Raw genomic sequence first — 14,681 nt, forward strand, 5'->3', positions numbered from 1 at the left:
GGAGGGAGCCTGGTGTCTTTAGATGAGGAGTGCTTGGCAGGAGCATGGAGAAGGGGTGTACCTCTTCTAGACAGCAGAGCCTCTCTGGGTTGGAAGGGGCCTTTGCATGAGTCTCATCCATGGATGGAACCTTATGCTTTATTACAGAGCCCCTAGTTGGACCTGCTGGGGTCCTGGGGGTCCCCTGGACCCCTGCCCCACCCTTGCCTCACATCTGCATTCCTTTAACTACCACCTGGATGGAACTCTGGCTGCCAACTTAAACTTCTCAACTGGGCTTTCGCCAAGTCACTCCCATGCTCCAACGCCTTCCATGGCTCCCTGGTGCCTATAGAATAAAGGCCAAATTCAAGCCCAGTCTTTCTTGCCAATCTGAGCTCCCCAAGTTCCTTGACCCCCGTCCCCCACACCACCATTCCCTGCATCACTCATGATTCAACACACATGTATCGAGCACCCACTAGGCGCCAACACCCAACACCACTGCTCCAGGCAGCTTCTTACTTTCCAAGTCTTTGCTCTAGCTGCTGCCCCCTGCTGGAATGCTTTCCCTTCTCTCTACCAATTCCAATTTCCCAGTTCTCCCCAAGCATCTCTGCCCTCCAGGAGGCTCCTGATCACTCTTGTTCCCTCTCTTCTGTTCCCTCCTCAACTTTATGTTGGGCATTGCTCCCCAACCAAACCATGTGCCTTGGACAAGAGTCTCTCGACACCCTAGGACTAGTGCCACAGGACATGACATGGGACATAGTAATTACCTGAAATTCATGATGGAAATGCTTAGAATTAGAATCTAAAGATCTGAGGTCCAGTCCTGCTTTGCCCTTACTAGCTCTGAGATCCTGGGGAGGACACGTAACCTCTCTTGAGTTTTAGCTTCATCTGGAAACAGGAACAATTAGCAGTTCCTACCTCACGGGAATTGTTCTGAGCATGGAATGAAGTGACGGGGCTTCAAGTACTATGGAAACCACGTCATTTTAAAGCAAATGGAGGGAATGGGAGATCTGGGGAGCAGCAAAGGTGTTGGTTCCTTTGTGGGCTCAGAACCCACAGGTTCAGCAGGCAGCTCGGTGCCAGGGCTGCAGGTGCCAGGAGAAGGGTGGGGAAGGGAGGCCTGGGGTTGTGTCCCTGCAACATGCCCCTCCCAGACCCCACCTTCAGCAGGCAACGGGTACTTGCCAGCTGGATTGAGAGGCAGCTCAGAGCCCCTAGGCCTACTCGGGAGGGATGCCAGGCTAAGCAACCTGAGGCCCCTGATCTATAAGGATCTCCAGCATCAGCCCTTACCTCTGAGTTTCCTGTCTCATATCTCAAAGAACCCTCCAACACTCCAGATGGAGAAACCAAGGCCCAGAGAGACTTTGGCCCTGGACTCACAGTCTGGCTGGGTTTTCCCCCAGCCCACACTGCCTCCCCTGGGCCTCTTGCTCCAAACAGCTGGGACCATCTTGAGACATGGTTAAGTGTCCTCCCCAGGGTCACAGAGCTAGTAAGACCCTGTGCTGGCCTCCACCCCGGGTTCCCCACGACTCCCCAACCCTGGGCATCCTACAAAAGTCCCTCTAGCCCCTTACAACTGGTTCCTCCCAGGCTGGAATGGGACTGCTGGCCCCTCCGCTATACGTTTGGTGAATAAAATGTATTGCTGTGGGCCAAGTGGGCTCTGGCTCACTGGCGCATGGAGAGGGGAAAAAGGGACAGGAGCCCAGTGATTAGCTCAGGCCCAGGCCCTTGTCACAGGAAACTCCAGAAGGACGATTGCAACGCCTCCGACCCACTGCCTTCTCTTCTCCTCTGGACTCCTCCCAACACGCTCACCTCCCATTCCCCGCCCACAGCAGCAGGAGGGGCTGAGCTTTGGGCTCTAAACCCTGGGGCTGGCCCAGCCCCACCACCCCACTCAGTTCCCACCCTTCTGCTTTGTCCCCTATTCCCCCAGCCTGAACCTCTGCTCTCAGGTTTGGGGCTAGAGGGTCAGGGTGTGTAACAGTCTCAAAAACGGAGGGGCCCCATAGAAGACCCTTCTGGAAATTCCATCCCTCCTCTGACCATCTCCATCCAGAAGCTGAGAACTCTGCTGTCCAGGATTCTCTGCCACGGTCCCGTAAGACCAAAGGCTGAAGGCAAGTCCCTGACTCCTGCCCAGCTCCTCCCAGACACAGGCCAAGGCCCCAGTCCCTGAGGGCCATCTCAGCCAGGCAGGCCAAGCTCTGGATTGCTGGGCATGGGGGCTGCGACCCATCTTCAGTGAGTCACAGACCTGCCCCACCCCCTGCCCCAAATCTCCAGCTCCCCAGTGAGATCACTGGAAATGAGGCGTGGGTGCCAGGGCCCTCTGCTCTCGGCCTCAGTTTACCTGCCTGAAGTGAGATGAACTGTCTTTGGCTTGGCTCTCTCACTGGAACGGCCAATTGAGATAAGGCTGAAGATGGCAAAAGCCCCACCACTGCCTGAGCACTTTCTGTGTGCCAGGTTCCCCACGAGGTGGGATGGCTTCCCCTTAAGGAGGTTACACACCCCACCCAAGGCAGCATAGCCAGGACGTAGCAGAGCTGGAATTCAAACCCACACAGCCTGGGTCCAGAGCACATGTGCTTACACGCTGAGCTACGTGGTCATCACTCAGCAAAGGGCCCCGCGTTCGGATCTGACCGGGGAGGCAGGGGGCACAGCAAGTGGAAGGCCCCCTGCCATGCTGGCAAACAGCTGCTGCACATCACAGGGAAGCATGCGCAGGGCCTGAAGGCACCGGCTCCCACGCACATGGGCCTGGAACACACATGCTCACACACATGCACGTACGCTGGGCAGTACCTGTCACGTCCTTCTTGGGCGACTCAGCCCAGCTGGACAGCCACACTTCCGAGTCCCCGAGAGCAAGCGGCAGCAGGAGAGGAGAACCAGAGAGAGAACGGTTAGGCAGGCAGGAGATCCACAGCCAGTGGCTGCAGGCGCTGTGCTCAGCCGGCCACAGGCGGAAGGCGGAGGAGGGAGGAGAGTGATTTCCTGGCCCTGGGCTGGCTGTTGGGCGTGGGCCCGTGTGATTACAGAGGCACTGGGACACAGCCGGCTGGGACAGGGATAATGAGGTGTCCGCCGAAATGCAGGACTCCTCTGGAGCACAGAGAATCCTACACGATCCTCCCTGGAATGGGGCCCGTGGTTATCACAGCCCTGTACAAGGCAGCCTGACCCTTCCTTTCTGGCCATGTGGGTGGCTGGGTCCCACGGGGCCTGGTGGTTGCAAGGATCCTCAAAGGCCAGCGGGCTCAGTGGCCTGGACCCAGAACCTCAAATGTCAGGGTTGGAGCGCCCAGGACCCATCTCTAGGCCTGGGGGCACCACACCCACTGGACCCTGATGTGTCATCCAGCCCTTCCTGCAGCCCCACCCACTGAGGAAGACAGATTGGCCCCAGCAGAACAGAGAGAACACTGTTTTAGGGAGTCTCGCTCCCCAACCCCAATGCAGAAGGACGGGGAGCTTGAGTGACCAGAAGAGATGAGGGCTCTACTCCAGGCTCAGACAGTGGTGTCCAATCTGAGCCTCAGTTTCCTCACCTGTGAAATGGGATTTAGAGTTGTCTTCCTGCCAAGAGGAAGGAGCAAAATCAAAGCAGCATAAAGAACATATGACTGAGATGTGATACCATTAACATCTGAATGAGGCAGAAAGCTCTTGGTCTAATCAATGGTTTGTGCATTTCTAGAATAGAAGAGAAGAGGGCCACCATGTCAAGAGCACTGACACAGTTGAACTACAGTGACTCATTTAGTCCCCACGGCAACCCCATCAAGAGGGTAGGCATTTTTAGCCCCATTTTACAGGGGATGACTCTCAGACATGGAACCAGGTCTGCCGCCATCCCCAGGCTGCTGCTTTCTCTGCTGGGCTGCTCTTCACCTCCAAAGGAGCAGAGCACTGGCTGCAGTGGGGACAATTAAAAGAACGCTGGATTGCAGGTCTGAGAGACAAACCCTGGCACTGCCCACCAGGCGCTTGCCAGGAGAGGGGCCTCACCCATTCAGAGAGTACTGATAAACAGCAGCAAACACTTCACACCATTTCCCCTCTGCCAAGCATCCGGCTAAGCACTCTGCGTATAGTAACTCGTATTTTTCCCAATAACCCTACAACGATGAGTTCTATTATCCCCTCCATTTTGCAAATGAAGAAGCTGAACCAGAGAGGTTAAATAACTTGCCCAAGGTCACACAGCTAGTACAGCAGTGTCCATCTCTTGCAGGGACACACGCCTGAGCTAATCAGAGCTTGATGCTGCTCTCTATTTAAAGTACCTGACTCTTTCCCTCACTCAGCGAGCCACCTTCCAATTGCAGGTTGGCTCCTGGTGTAGAACTGGAAAGCCTGGCCCCCTTCCAGTTCTATTGTAAATTAGCACAGTGGGGCTTTGGTGGAGAGGTCTAGCAAGGCCTTTGGGGTCTGACTGCCTGGATTCAAATCTAGGCTCTGCTCCTTTGAAGAAGTGACTTACCCTCTCTGAGCCTGTTCCTGAACTTGTAAAAATCTGGATGATGTGATATACTTACCTTCTGGGTTGCTGTGAGAATTAAATTAGATAATATGTAATAGTGCCTAGCGCAGTGCCTACTACATAGTCAGTGCTTGATAATGGTTAGCCGCCACTAGCAGTAACTCCCATGAGTGTGGTTAGCATGAGTTTGCCTCCCTGGGTTCAATCAGCTCTGGGGACACCCAGAAAACCATGCCCCAGACCTGCAAGGACAAGAACTAGGCAGTGTTTAATACTGGATGCACCAAGAAAAAGCTGGCACCCTGTTAGAGATACTGCCCTACGGTCACTCTCAGACACCGGGTTATCTGGAATGGAAGGTAGAGGGACTCCAAGGGACCTCACTCAGAGACAAACAGGGCAAAATCTGAGGTTAGAGCCCCTCCCCAGGTTCAGCAGTCACTAGCCTCCTTGGGGAGCAGAAGCAGTGCTGGCCCAGCTTTCAAGCCCTGGTAGGGCTGAGACAAGGTAGACACACCAAGGGCCCCCACAAGGATTTAAGCTGGTATGGCCAAAGATGTCTGGGTTCAGAATGTGGGTGTTGCTGCCTGGTGCCCACATCTTGCTGAAGTTTCAGCTCCCTGCTGCTGCATCCCAGAGATGTGGCCAAGTGGGCTGCCTGCTGCAAGGCCCTGAAATGCCCCCGAGCGGGCCTAGTACCAGGCCCATCCCAGCCCCATCTCGCCCTCTCTCCACTCCACTCTCCACTTCAGTTTGCTTGACCACTTTGTCTACTTTGGGTTCCTTTTGGGTTCTTCATAAGGAGACCTGAGAAGTGCTAACCTCTTTCAGTGAGCCAAGGAAAGCTGTTTTGCCGGGGCCCGGAGAACCCAAGAAGACCTGTTCTGCTGGACAAGTGCTTGCAAAGGGCCAGATAATAAACATTGTAGGCTTTGGGGGCCAGATGGTCTCTGTTGAGACTACTCAACTCTATTCTTATAGTACAAAAGCAGCCACAGGCAATACATAAAAGAATGAGTGGGCTGTGTTCCAATAAAACTTTATTTATAAAACCACAAAGGGGGCCGCATGTGGCCTGTGGGCAGACAACCAGAGCTCACACCTGTCGCCTTTAGTCCCCATAAGCAGGCCTTCCCATATCTCTCCGCAAAGGAAAATAGGAAGCAGACTAGAAGTTAGCCTGTCTTTTTAAAAAGAAACCTCTCTCTAAAACATGATTTATTTCCCAGTCCCCTGACCTGCAGAATTAATCCAGTTCTGCTGCTCCCACTCAAAGTCCCTCCCCCTTCTCTCTAGCCCACTCTAGCAAGTTCTCAAGGGGTGGGAAGGACCCCTTCTTCCTCATTACAAGGAACAGAGAAGAGCCCCTGGCTCATAAACCCTAGCCCTCTGGGCCAGGAGGCAGACAAGGTTGTTGGCTAAGGGCTGGGAAGATGGGGAGTTGGACAGACAGAGGGAAAGGGGTGAAGGAGCAGTGTGGGGGCACAGCCAAGTGAGCAGCTGTGACTGACATGAACCAACTACTTCCTGTCTTCCCCTGTCTCTGCCTCCTTCTCTGGTGACCCAGAACCAAGGGTCCTACAGAGCAGGGTCACGGGCCTGCTGGAAAGTGAAGGGCATCAGACTGGAAATCTGTACCCTGGCTCTTGCTGAGAACACACTGTGTGGCCTTGGACAAGTGGCTTAAATACTCTGGGCTTCGGCTGGGCGGTGGCTCACCCTGTAATCCCAGCACTTCGGAGGCTGAGGTGGGTGGATCACTGGAGGTTAGGAGTTCGAGACCAGCCTGGCCAACATGGCGAAACCCCGTCTCTACTGAAAATACAAAAATTAGCCGGGCATGGTGGTGAGCACCTGTAATCCCAGCTACTTGGAAGGTTGAGGCATGAGAATCGCTTTAACCCGGGAGGCAGAGGGTGCAGTGAAAACTGCACTCCAGCCTGGGCAGCAGAGTGAGACTCTATCTAAATAAATAAATAAATACTCTGGGCCTCAATGCTCACATCTGTACAGTTAAGCATTTGGGCCTATTGCTCCTGTCTGATGGCCTGCCTGAGGCAGTTGTCTGACATTCTAGACCTTCCCGGCAGAAAACTGGTAGTCTCCATAACGCAAGTGGACCACAGCGGTAATGAATCTTTCCAGAGAAACGGACTGTCCTTCCTGGGAAAACCACTTGAATGCAGGCTCAATGGAGGCAACCCAAGTCCAAAATAGCAGATGATTCAGGAGGCACAGAGGGCAGAGATCTGGAGCAAGAAGAAAAGCAACCTTGGTTCTTGTGCTGGCTTTGCCACTTAGCTCGCTGACTCTGGGATAGCTGGCAAATCTCTGAACGTCTGTTCCTTCTTTTGTAAATCGGGAAAAAACTCCTGTCCTGCCTTCTTTGCAGGATTAAGACTGAAATGGCATAATGCCTGGGGGAGGTTTTGGAGGGCTGGGAATTAGGCCTCTGGACACGAAGAGGAGTAAGTGCTAGGGACGAAAGCAGTAGTTTCCTGAGAAATGGCAGGCATGCCATGTCCCTCCCTCACACGGCCCACAGTGCTCATGTCCCCGCCACGGCTGTCCCTCATGGCATTGCTCGCAATACCAGCAATAAGCCAGGCCAGGAGAAAACCAGGGGACTGCAGATTCTGGCCAAATACAGGGACCCAAAGGCACTTAGATGCTGAACCTGATCCTTGACAGGCCCAGGTGATGCTGAGAAACCAAAGAACAACACTGCAGGTGCCCCTGACTTTAAGGACAACCTACCCCACCCAGCACACATACATCCAAGGACTTCATAGGAACACCTGGATAGGCCTAGGTTAGGAGAGGGTCCTTGGCTGCTCTGAAGATGGTGAGTATCTCAACCGTTCCCAGTCAGTTACATGTCAAACTTCTTCCACTCTTTCTCCCTGTCTCACTACTGCACTTGACTGGTCTTAAAAATAATAATAATAAAGGCTGGGCATGGTGGCTCACATCTGTAATCCTAGCACTTTGGGAGACCACTGTGGGAGGATTGCTTGAGCCCAGGAGTTGGAGACCAGCCTGGGTAATATAGTGAGACCCCATCTCTACAAAAAATAAAAATCTAGACAGGCGTGGTGGTGCCTGCCTGTGGTCCCAGCTGCTCTGGAGGCTGAAGTGGGAGGACTGCTTGAGCCCAGGGCAGTCAAGGTTGCAGTAGGGCATGATCATGCCACTGAAATCCAGCCTGGGCAATAGAGTGAGACTCTGTCTCAAAATAAATAAGTATAAAATAATTTTTAAAAGGGCCCTTATAGATTCATAGTAAGGCTTCTTTTAACCTTGAGTAACTCCAGAGCAGTGAGAATTGGGTTGAATTTATCCAAATCTAGTCTGAAACTATGCTTCCAGGAATGCTTCCCTGGTGTAAAGCAAGTTCCATCCATCCAAACTAATAAATCCAGAGTGGGCCATGAGCCCAGGTGGGAGAGACCGGAATGAATACAGCCAACAGCACAAACTCCATGGAGAATGAAAGAGAACCACAGGCTCAGGGGACCAGGGCTGGGTCACCAGCCTTGTCAGTTTCTTTCCACAGCCCCGCCCTGGGTTCCGGGGAGGGGAGGGGCGACAGGCCGGGGGCCCAATGGAATGAACACCTCCCTGTCTTCTCCATGTCCTTCCATCCTTCAGTATCTGCACACACTGGAGCACTCAAGCCCTCTCGCTCTTTGGGAATACTGTTCTTACCTCACTACAGCTTTGAACTGGTTTCTAAATAACTGCTGCAGTTTAGCCTTTCCTCTCCCATACAACTAAACTGCACAGGACTAGATTTCTTCGGTTTCCTGCAGACTCCACGTTTCTTTTCCTTTCTGGTTAGGACACCAGGAAATTTAGCCACCACTTTCAGGCCATCAAATAATTAGGGCCTAAGAGCTGCTAGTCCTGTTATTCAGTAGTAACAGTCACTGTCATTGTTGCCATGAACAGGGCACTTTCTTGTGGTAGGCACTACTGCATAGGCACACAGCAACTCAAATCTTTACAACAGCTCAACAGGGTTATCATTCCTTTACAAAGAAGTAGTTTGGCCTATGTGATACTCAGTTTAGAGGACCTAAAACAGGCTGTCATGCTCAGAGCAGCAGAAACTGAGGGGCAACAGTGAAAACCATGTGAATGTCATCTGGGAAAAACATGGATGGCCAATTCGTAATTCTTAAAAAGTCTTAAAGAACATGGCACCAGGCTGGGCGCAGTGGCTCACGCCTGTAATCCTAGTACTTTGGGAGGCTGAGGCAGGTGGATCGCAAGGTCAGGAGTTTGAGACCAGCCTGGCCAAAATGGGGAAACGCCGTCTCTACTAAAAATATAAAAATTAGCCAGGTGTGGTGGTGTGTGCCTGTAATCCCAGCTACTCAGGAGGCTGAGGCAGGAAAATTGCTTGAACCCGGGAGGTGGAGGTTGCAGTGAGCTGAGATCACGCCACCACATTCCAGCCTGGACAACAGAGCAAGGCTCCATCTCTTAAAAACCAACAAACAAACAAACAAAACAAAAAAACAAAAAACAAAAAAAACATGGCACCAATTAAGATGACAGAAAACAAATAGTTCAAGTATGACTTCCAATCCAAGCACACCTGGGTGGAAGTCTGGTGTTTAGTGTGTGAGCTGCTTCTGACATGGGCAACTCTACAAAAGCTTGTTCCAGGGTAAGCAGCAGCCAGCTGGTCAGAGATACCCACGGCGTGAAGAAAGAGTACCCTTGCACTGGAGGGCGAGGGGTGAATGCTGCTAGTGCAGCAGCTTGGACCCCAGGCCTGCTCCTACACTCAGAGCCTCCAAGGCAGAGCTGGCTTCACAGAAGTGTGATCTGGGCAGTGGCCGAGGGTCCTAGGTTTAGAAGGGTCCCTGCAGCTGATTTAATGCTCTTCTGTCAGGGATTTCATTAATAATTTATGAATGAGGGAGTCTTCATTTTCTTGTGGATCCTGCAAATTATGTAGCTGGTTATGCCCAAGGCCTGAGGGTTTGGGGCCACTGAGCTAAATAAACAGAAGTACTCAAGAAGAAATCAAGTAGAGCTGAATTTCTGATGGATATCTTCTTAAAGACAGAAAGCAAATCCCAAATGGAAAGCCAGGCCATTGTTTGTCTCCAGGTCCCCTCTCTCTGCTACATCTTTGGCTTCTTGGTGGTACCCCACAGGCTGGAAGGACTATTTAGGGACTCAGAACCAGAAAGGAGAAGAGACTTGCCTAAGATTGCACAGCAAATAAGCAGTAGGGCTGGAGCTAGAATAATTATACCAGTTTCCACTTACTTAACATTCATGCTAGGTGCTGTGCTAAACATTTATGAACATTTTCTTGTTTAATCTTTACAACAGTCTGTAATTTACAGATGAGGAAAGTGAGGCTCAGAGAAGTTAAGGCTCTGGCCGGGCGCGGTGGCTCATGCCTGTAATCCCAGCACTTTGGGAGGCCAAGGTGGGTGGATCATCTGAGGTCAGGAGTTCGAGACCAGCCTGTCCAACATGTTGAAACCCCATCTCTACTAAATATAAAATTAGCCAGGTGTAGTGGTGCATGCCTGTAATCTCATCTACTTGGGAGGCTGAGGCAAGAGAATTGCTTGAACCCAGGAGGCAGAGGTTGCAGTGAGTCGAGATCGCGCCATTGCACTCCAGCCTGGGCAACAGAGTGAGACTCCGTCTCGGAGGGAAAAGAAAAAAAGAAAAGAAAAGTTAAAGTTCTTTCCCAAGGCCCTACAGCAAGAAGTGATGGCATCAGACTTAAGCCCAGGCAGGCTGGCCAGGAATTGGGAACAAAGGGTCCTCATGGGGGATGTCATTTTCTGATCCTCCCTGGCCACTGGCCAAGGCTTTATTTATTTCTGCTGCTTTTTGTAAATGTAGCCATATTCCTATTCCTTTTGCTCTCAGCAAGAAACGACTTGCCTCTGTTCCCCGGAATCCAGAACATGTGTGGGGGCAGCCCAGCCCAGAGTAGGAATGCACTATTGACCCTCCGGCCCTGGGTTATGCAGTCAAGGAGCAGTTTCCCTGCTCAGGAGGGGGATGGGGTGGGATGGTGTGCAGTGGGGGCTGGGCCTGGAGACCCTCCACAGCCCCTTAGGGACTGACTAAGTCCAAGGGTGCTGGCCTAGGCCAGGCCTGGGGCCAGAAGGGAAAGCCCAGCCTAAGTGAGTGTGGATGGAGAAGCCAAGGACGCCCTAGGAGCACTGCGGCTGCCTAGAGGGGGCTGCCCTGGCACGGAGTAGCCAGTAGTTCTGTCACCTCCCTCCACCCTGCTGAGAAGACCCAAAGCTTCCTGGTTAAAGACAGGTGCTGGGTTAGTGAGAGGTGCTATGGGTGGAGAGAGGGGTGCTGGCCAGGGAGGTTGGCAGGTTCAGAGCCTCTGCTCCCAGCAGCTGCTGCCCAACCCGCGGCAGCCCTTTGGGTTGCGGCCTCCCCCTCAGTTCTCAGGTTCTCACCTCTCCCCACCCCAGGGCATTTGTATGCAGAGAAGAGACAAACTCAAGTTTGTTCTGAGTTCCAGGATCCCAGCCACCCGCCTCCCTGGGGTGGCCTGCCTTGGTGGTCCTCCCCCACTTACTGGGAGATCCTCCCTCCAATTCCCCCACCCACCAGCTCCCCCAGAAGCCCGAGCCAAAGCCAGTATCTGCATTCACACTGAGAAGGAGCAGCAGAGAGGTCGGCAGCGGGATGAAGTCAGCAGCCGCTGGTCTCCAGCCCCCAGTCTTGCAATCCGCCTCCTCCCTGGCTCAGTCTCCCTGAGAGCCGCGAGTGAGTGATGGAGTCAACAGCAATGGACGCAGGACAGACATTCCCCTCCCTGGACAACGAAATGTGGAATGTCTCCTTCTCTCCAGACTGGACTCTCGCTATCGGATTATCAATGAATCAACCGCCAACTATTTCGGGAGCATCAACGGCTCCTGGTTGAGACCATCTGACTCTCCACCCTCTGTCTAAAAGCATCAGACACACAACCACAGACACCCTCCCCAGCGTTCCCGTCTGCTTCAGGAGTCATGTAGGTTTGGGGAGACAGGCTGGGTCCCGGAAGGTCTGAGGGAGGAGACGGCAGGGCTGAGTCCTGGAGGCCTTGAAGGTATAACTGGACCCATCTTTGGGGTGGGGCTTACAGAGCCTCGGGGACATCTGGCTGGATGCTGCCATCCACTGGTGCAAGACAGGGGTAGGGATTGGGGGTCAGGGGTAGGAGGAGAATTCATTCCTGGACTGAGGTTGAGGACACCCACTTTTCAAGGTTTGCTGTCTCCCTCATCATGCCCTGAGCAGGATCTTTGTTCACTGACTGTTCCCACTGGCTCCAAATGTCCGGTTAGGGCTGTAGTCCTAGCAAGCGCATAGCACATAGTAGGTGATTAATAAAGATTTGTTATGAGTCTCTTCAATCAGACCTTTAGTTCCTTCAAGGCTAACCCCGTCAGCACTCCACAACACCTTGAATGTAGGAGATGCCCAATTAACCCTCAGTGGCTGATGGAAAGATGAATACTGATTGCTCTCCAGCCCAAGGGCTCATGGAAAACTGAGGCCCAGCTACCCTACTGCACCAGGACCCTCTTGGTGCCCACGTCTCTGCCCTCTCTAGTCCAGGCTTGGCCTCTGGAACCACATACGGGCATACAGGCCTGGCTTGTGCTGGGCACAGTAGCTCCCATGCAGGCCTCTGAGCCTGCAGAACACCCTGAAGGGCAGGCCTCTGAGCCTGCAGAACACCCTGAAGGGCTGCTGGCTCCCAGCATCTGCTTCAAAGCCCTTTAAAGAGATTTTTAGAAAAATTACCCCTAACCAGTATAGTCTCTGGCAGGATGGATGCTACAGGAAACAGGAGCCCGAACAGGAACAACCCGCTCATGTGGAATGTCTGGGGGGAGCAGGGCTTGGTGCAGCCCCCCATGGTGTTTGCTGGGAGCCCCTGAGCCTTTCCTTACCCCATCCCTCCCCTGCTCTGCGTGGGTCCAGGCCAATCCCCTGAGTGCTGAGATGCCACGTAAACAGAGCTGTGCATGCACGCAGTGCGCACGCACACACCACTGCTTGGGAAATCCCCACATCTGGCTCTCACGTGACCCAGCTATGCCCAGAAGGCCACAGCTGAGAGGGCCTGGAAGACGGGAGGGTTAGGAGTGTGTGGCTCTCTGGGGAGCGCTGAGTTAACCCTTCAGCACCACAGCTCGGCGGCTCTGTCTAATGCTAAGCTTCCAGAGAGGGGAGAAGCCAGGAAGGAGGCCTGGTGCTCAGTGCTCAGCCCTGGCCCTGGCTGGCTGTACCAGCGTGGGAAGGTTGGAACACTTCTCTGGGCCTCTATGGTCTTGACCTGGGATGTGAAAGGGCTGCTCTTTCCCTGTCCTGTCAATCCTGGTCAATCATCAGCCTCTCGGGAGTTCTCACTGGAGGGAGATTCCTTCCCTGATGGAGGATATTTCATGCGCATCTCCTAGGGTCAGGAACCTGGCTGCGGGACAGTGATCTTGGAATCACAGGGAGTCAAGATTCATGCCCTCCTTTGTCTCCCAGGAAACTGTTGGGCTCTTCCTAACAATAAGGAAAAGGTGGGAGGTGGCTCCTGGGCCAAGTTCTTTCCTACCCAGGCACACTTATTAATTAGAACTTTTTAAACTTCAATGATTTTGTTGAACAAATAGCAATATGCAACAGCTCCTCTGAAACAGAACCACACAGTAGGTACTCCAGGGCTATGAAAGAGATGCCCACACGGAAGACGTGGCACCTGGGGACAGTGGCTGCTACCACTAGATGTCCTCTGCACAGGTGCTGTCCTCTTCACCCAGCTGACCCAATTAGAAAGCTCAGTAAATTAAGCTCAGCAGCCACGGCAGGTCTGTGTGCCTTGCTCAGAGACCCCTACGTGGCGCGGCCCCAGCCCCGTGCAGCACTGCTTTAAAACTGCTGTTTCCTTGCCCACCTCCCCCATCTGGCCAGGAGTCCCCTGAGGACAAGGACCCCATTGTTTCCATCTTGGTATCACTGAGGTTCCATCACAAGACCTGTCAGATGTGCAGTAGACAAACCTAGAAGGCAGCCACAGCCAGAGCCAGAAAAGCCAGCTTTAGGTCTGGCGGGAGCCACCTCATCCCAGAAGGAAGGCCTAGTACCAGTGTCCATTCAGACACTTGCTTCCTATCCACTTAGCCTTCAGAGTACCCTCCCTGTGCCCCAGGAGAGAGCTGCCTAGTGTCCACTGAGCCATGGGCTTGGAGCAGGAGTGAGCCAAGTCATGGAGGAAGGGTAGGGGAGAGGGGAGTTCCCCTGACCAGAACCCTGTGGCCAAACGCAAATGAGCAACTCAGAGCCACCAGGCTCCAGGACTGTGTATGGCAGGAGCTGACAGGCCAGAAGAACTTGTCCCTGATAGATCTGAAATGAGGGATGTTAAAATCTGCATATTTGCAAGGTTCCCCTGGGGGTGCCATTGCCAACATACAAAGACAGGCTTAGTTTGGTCTGTTATCACCAGCCTGTCATCACTGCTTAGCATAGCAAGGATCTAACCCTCCCGCTGGGAAGTTATGCACCCAGACCTGATCCCCTTCCAACACTCAAAGAGTCTAAGGTACTTCAGGGCAGAGCTGAGGACACCCTCAGTCACGGGGATCTAGAAGCAGTGACGAGGGGGAGGGTGGTGAAGAGATGGCCAGCTCTGCCTTCTCTTTTATTTTATTTATTTTTTTTGAGATAAAGTCTCGCTCTGTCATCCAGGCTGGAGTGCAATAGCGCCATCTCTGCTCACCGCAACCTCTGCCTCCCGGGTTCAAGTGATTCTCCTGCCTCAGCCTCCTGAGTAGCTGAGATTACAGGCACCCACAACGACACCCAGCTAATTTTTGTATTTTTGTAGAGATGGGCTTTCACCATGTTGGCCAAGTCAGTCTCAAACTCCTGACGTCAAGTAATCCGCCCACCTCGGCCTCCCAAAGTGTTGGGATTACAGGTGTGAGCCGCCACGCCTGGCCTACCTTCTCTTTTCATGTTTTATTTTGAGACAGGGTCTTGCTCTCTTGCCCAGGCTGGGGTGCAGTGGTGCGATCATGACTCACTGCAGCTTTAACCTCCTGGGCTCAACAATCCTTCTGCTTCAGCCTCCTGAATAGCTGAAACCACAGGTGTGTGCCAGCACACTGGGCTAAATTTTTTTTTTTTTTTT

At 53.0% G+C, this 14,681-nt stretch overlaps 1 protein-coding gene across 2 annotated transcripts in view; it reads right to left on the minus strand.

The window, feature by feature from the left end:
* The window catches only part of SH3PXD2A (SH3 and PX domains 2A), a 275,849-nt gene that overhangs the window by 72,121 nt on the left and 189,047 nt on the right, over positions 1-14,681 (minus strand). Inside the window, exon 7 of one of the 2 annotated variants that reach the window (XM_011977504.1) lies at positions 2,818-2,862. In XM_011977504.1, the coding sequence (XP_011832894.1) occupies positions 2,818-2,862 (45 nt within the window). Of the gene's footprint in view, positions 1-2,817; positions 2,863-12,298; positions 12,377-14,681 lie in introns of those variants that run through there. The other variant, XM_011977505.1, reaches the window with a different exon arrangement.

The sequence above is a fragment of the Mandrillus leucophaeus genome, unplaced genomic scaffold, assembly GCF_000951045.1.
Source record: "Mandrillus leucophaeus isolate KB7577 unplaced genomic scaffold, Mleu.le_1.0 Scaffold18, whole genome shotgun sequence".
Taxonomy (NCBI): Eukaryota; Metazoa; Chordata; class Mammalia; order Primates; family Cercopithecidae; genus Mandrillus; species Mandrillus leucophaeus.